The 5,498-nt window shown below is 34.7% G+C and overlaps 1 protein-coding gene across 2 annotated transcripts in view; it reads left to right on the forward strand.

The window, feature by feature from the left end:
- LOC109542603 (ATP-binding cassette sub-family G member 1) overlaps positions 1-5,498 on the forward strand; it is a 14,847-nt gene that overhangs the window by 1,708 nt on the left and 7,641 nt on the right. For both annotated transcript variants that reach the window (XM_019911891.2, XM_019911892.2), the window contains exon 2: positions 2,971-3,088. In XM_019911891.2, coding sequence (XP_019767450.2) covers positions 2,971-3,088 — 118 coding nt within the window. The remainder of the gene's footprint in view (positions 1-2,970; positions 3,089-5,498) is intronic.

Consider the following 5,498-nt stretch of genomic DNA (forward strand, 5'->3'; position numbering starts at 1 on the left):
ATTTCCCCATCCATGGTTCATTTTTTAAAAAGGCCATTTATTTGTCTCTAGAATGATGTACAATTGAGCGTTCTTCCTCATTTTGCTTCCGAGAAACATGCAAAACGGGACGGAAAAGATGAAATTTTGCAATAACCTTGCGCCACCCTTGCACAAAACGACGATAATTTTTCTAATTTCATAAACCACAGAAGACTGTATTTTTTCTACCTAATTAACGGCTTCCACAGAGTCTCAAGTGGAAAGTGAGCCTTGCAAGGACTCAAGAAAAAGCACGTTCGCGTTTTTTTAATGGCTCATGGTTTATTCATGGATTTGATTGGTTGACCCAAAAATAACCAAATACCAATCGAACACGACCACCATTCTTTGATATTAAAATGCAAAAATTATTACGCAAAACTCGACACATTTGTGGAATTCTCCAGTTTTATAAAAAAAAATGTAAATTTAAAAAGTGTTTTATGCTAATGGGTTGTTCTAACGTAAAAAATGCGCTTTAATTGAAATGATAATGCGTACTTCTTTATGTTCTACACACTAATTAATCATTAAATTGCGACCGTCTAGACAATGAAAGTACAAATAAAGATTAAAAAACGTCCTTTCTGTTCTTGATGCAAAGTGCGAAATTGTCTAATCATAATGCATTTACAATAATTGTTCTCTCAATGTGATAAACGGGTGTTGAACTTGTCATCAGAAGGTTCGGTTTGCGAATTGCGATGATGAGCGAACATTGAGGTTCACTGGATCATTTCCAAATCGATTTATTGATGCGATTAACAAGCGAGAAAAAATACTGTCGAAGTATTCAGAACAAACACCAGCGACTCAACTTTTAGAGAGTGCAGTTAAAACAGGAAGAAAAAGCAAGTGGCAATTATTAGGCAGATTTAGACAATTCTTAAACCGCTCACTCAACAGACTTTTAAAGCTTTTTTAAAGCTCAAAACTTTATGTTGATAGCAACATGCTCGAAAAAAATCGATTTGCATATGAATACACGGTGTTTGAATAATGCGTCAGGAAATTTTTAAGGGTGATTCTACACACTAAAATAATAATCGCAAGGCATGCAGCAAAAATTTGAAATATGAATATTTTCCGAGTTTTCGTTTTATTTTCGACCGATTTTGCACCTTTCTTCGCGCATCAAATTGAAAATCGGTACAGAGCTTCAGTTAGTGATCTGTAACTTTCTGATAAAAAAATGTTTCTCCACTTTGCCACTAGATGGTACTTTACCTGAAATCGACACTTCACTTCATTTTCAGCATAACGTTTTTGTCACGCCAAATATGGTAAGAGTAAACACTAGATTTTAAAAATTTCCTAACACTAGACAAAAAGTGCTCTACTTTTGAAAATATCGCTCCAAAGATTGTTAACCTTGAAGAAATGCCAAAACATCAATCAATTTTGATATGTGACACTAACGTCACGAGACTATGACATTGATACATTCGGGTGTTCACACAATGACATTTGACATGACATTGTATGTCACGACATTAATGTCGTCGTGTGAACGGGGTTTTAATTGCAATCGCTGCAAATCAAGTCATTTGGTTCTAAAGTTTGCAAAATTGGACAATTTATAGTAATTATTATATTTTATTTATAGTATATATTGCAACGTTATTGGTTTTAAAGCAAAATAATTTAGTCTAAATTGAACAGTGATCACCCTTAAAAATTTCCTAACGGATTATCCGAACGAACACGACACAAATACAATACATACAAATTTTAAATTCATTAACTTAAACTTAAATAATTTAATTTTACTGCTGCTATGACATTAATTAATCGACTAAATTTATTCAACTTATAGTTGCCACATTTTTCGGTCAACTGACGGTCAAAAGAAGCTTTTTTCGTGTGCAGCTGGAAAAGTTTCTATCTGGTATCAACATCAAATGTCCGATGTTTTATCGATGTCCAAAATTTCCAACATCGATGGTAAAAATATCGAACATCGAACGAATAAATTATGTTTTTCTCCCATCCCTACCGGGGGATAAAGAATACGACTACGGCATTAAATAAGACGGATTCGGTATAGTTTAACAAAAAAAAATACCGCCGATCAATTTTATAAGCGATTTGGGGCGACTTTGATAGAGATTCTAGAAACGTTCTTAGGCTCGGTTCCACCACCTACGATTAAAACTGAATACTTGTCATTTGAAGAACGTACCTCTAAGAAAATAACTGGCGAATTATCTGCCATCTTGTTCTTCTATGATTTCTCTAGTGTGGAGCAGGAAAAGTCGCTGCATTCAATCACAAAATCAAGTTTTATTAATAATTTATAATTAAATATAAAATACGAAGAAATCAGGACTGAAAAATTTGTGGTGCAGCGCAAGGCAATTTAATCATTGCTGATACGGTTAATTAAACTATTGTGATTGATATGTGATACGAGTTAATCCCGGATTTATCGACAGTTGGTAGAACCAGGCCTTAGTGCTGCCTACCTTTGCAAACTGCTGTTAATTTTCAAGTCCGGTGTTGTAGTTTTCAGCAGATTCACTTTCTGTTTTTTTTTATTTTGAACGCCCTTTATGCATTGATCAAACCAATCAAATTGCACAAACTGGAATCCTTGATGAGAGACACAAAAGACGTTTCTGTACAAGAAGGTCGTCGCGTGCGTTTAGCCTCAAAAGGTGATGCAATTATGGATTAAATTCTTCTCGTGCGTAATTTACTCCAGTTGGCTGTTTCAATTTCTAAAAGTACCGTCTTTGTATCGCAAAGGCCATGAAACAGTGACGAATAAAATAACTGAATGTTGCTGCAGATAACAAAGAAGCAACATTTATGGGGTTTTCTCAAAACCTACGTTGGTTATTTGCTAATTTTAGCTGACTAACTTTTTGAAATATCCACACTTGCGACACGTTGAGCATTCTGCATAGAACAGCTGTTGATTTGATGGCTTGTTTTGTTTGTTTTCAGAAAAAAAGCACCTTTTGAATAACATAAATGGCGACTTTCACAGCGCCGAGCTTACAGCAATTATGGGCCCATCCGGAGCAGGAAAATCGACTCTTATGGATATTTTAGCTGGATATATGTAAGTTTTTTGAGCACCGGTTCTTCTTTGCTCCGCAGGAAATTATATTTCACAAAGTCAGTCACCTAAAAGCGATTTGGTGTGTGAAAAATATGGATTATGCCCCGCCATCCTCAATCGTGGCCATAATCTAAATAATAACGATAATAAACTAAAGCGATAAAATAAACGGCTGGTAATTGCTGATGTGGATTTGCTGATATTCACTCTCTGGTAGTAGTCGATTATTACTCAAAAATTCGATTTTATCGTGTAGTAAATTTTGCTTAATGTATGTAGAATTGACAAAAATTAGCGAAAATTGCAGGCTTGAGGGGACTTTGCTCTAATGAACACACTGGAAAATGGCAATTTTTAGTTATTCCACTTGATTGTGGAAGTTTCGCTGTTTTAATGCAAGTTGGGACATAAAAATTATCAAGAGCCCATTATCTTATCATTAAGGATTTAACGTCAATGTTGTATCGTTTCAGGTGTTTTTCCCCTACAATGTAGCAAAAACTGATATAATCTAAAAATTGCGTATATACATTTATTGATTTACTGCCATTTTTATCGTATATCCCAAATCAGTATTCCATAAGCTTAGAATTATGGGCCACCCTTAATAAAACTGCGATTTTCCTGCATTTGTCGCTTAACTTTCGGGCTCTTAATCTTGGATTATAGATTAGCCCTTTCGCTTTGCTGTACCTGTACTTAACTTTCATTGCGTCGACTTAAATACAAGTTTTTTACAAACTTCTTTTTGGGTATTTTGCCTCAAAAATTTTTGTCTTGAAAAAAGACGGAATTTCCTCTTGTGAATTAGTATATCGAGAAAAGGAATTTGGTGATTTTGTTCTTTTTCCATAGTGAATTTAATTGTTGGTTCTTTATTATTCAGATAAGATAAAAAAAAACGAATCCGCCTCAACAATATAGAACTTATCTACAACTTAAATACAATTGATGAAAGTCGAATATACAAAGAACAGAAAAATGCCCGATAAAAGCATCGAGGAAACAAACTTGGGTGCCATCAAGCATCGAACCCGAGTTGAAAAGGAAAATGTCGTGTAAAACAAAGCCGAGTACCGAAGTGACTAAGAGCGCTTTGACCTTTAAACGAACGTGTACCAGTTAATAATAATAACATTTAATTTATTATTAACAATTATCGTGCGAAAACGGAGTTAATTCCCATGGCTGAGTGTATGCGATTTCAATCAATCGATACATTTGGGTGATTTAAATACCACTAATGATTTGGGTCAGAAAATTAACCAGCTTAATGGTCGGCTTCCAGGTCTCAGTACAGATGCACTGAAACAGACAAAGACTAGTCGACTGTTAAGTGCAGATGTACGCGATTGTTGCTGAAATGTTCTGCAACAATTGCAAGTTCAATGCAAACCGGCAATTACTATTGGTGGCGCTCGTTTGGGGCTACTTTGTTGCCGGAACATTTCATATTAATTGCTTTAATTAGATGTACATAAGTGTTTTTTTAATGTTTTTCATTCATGCAACTATGTTGCAAGCTACAGGTAGCAAGCAGGTACACTGTGTGCAAACTATTTAAAGAGAGATTAGTCGGATTTCAATGATTTATTCACTTTCTTTGTTTTAATGTATAAAAATGTACGCCTTATATATAGCTGGCTTTGTTTCTTGATGTGCTGCATCTCCGTTGGTTAATTTTTTCGGTCTCTTTGTTTCATTCGTTTTGCATGCAAAATCCAAGGTTGCGCGTGGTTTAATTTGCCCTATTTATCAGGTGGACGTGTGCATTCAAACAAATTAATTATTTTTTTTAATTGAACCTAAAAGTGCCATTTTTCGATCAGAAGCGATGATCATAAAGAATCACTTTTCTTTACTGCTCATTTGTTTTATTTTTGTTTTACGCACGTGTGCGCAAAAGTAAATGAGACAAATTGAACGTGTCACTGTCATAAAATGTCGTTTTTCGAACGACGACGGCGTTTGACACCCGAGACGAAGTCGAGGGTGTCAATCCGTCAGGAGTTCGAAAAACAAATTTTCGCCCTCGTATCGAACACTATTTTTTATTCGAATGGAAGATTACACGAATAATAAAATGCATCGATTTCATATTTAAAATTTTGTGGCAATGTCATTTTTTGAAATGTCATGTTTTGAAGTTTGTAATTAAGTTTAAGTACTTTTTCAACTTGAAACACCTGTGGTCTTGGGATGGTGTATGCATGTTGCATACTCTGCATGACATTTGCGCTTCTTCAAAAAAAGATCGTGTTTTACGTGTGACAACATCGCAAAAGTAGATAAGTAGGGCATTAAAACGATTATGAGACTGAACTTGTAACAAAGATATAATTTACAAATTGTAAGTAAACTTGAAAATAGGATCAATAGTTGTTGATAAACCTACGTAATTCCTTAAAAA

This window comes from Dendroctonus ponderosae, unplaced genomic scaffold (genome assembly GCF_020466585.1).
Source record: "Dendroctonus ponderosae isolate FM_Combo_2020 unplaced genomic scaffold, Dpon_F_20191213v2 Dpon_F_20191213_1, whole genome shotgun sequence".
Classification (NCBI taxonomy): Eukaryota; Metazoa; Arthropoda; class Insecta; order Coleoptera; family Curculionidae; genus Dendroctonus; species Dendroctonus ponderosae.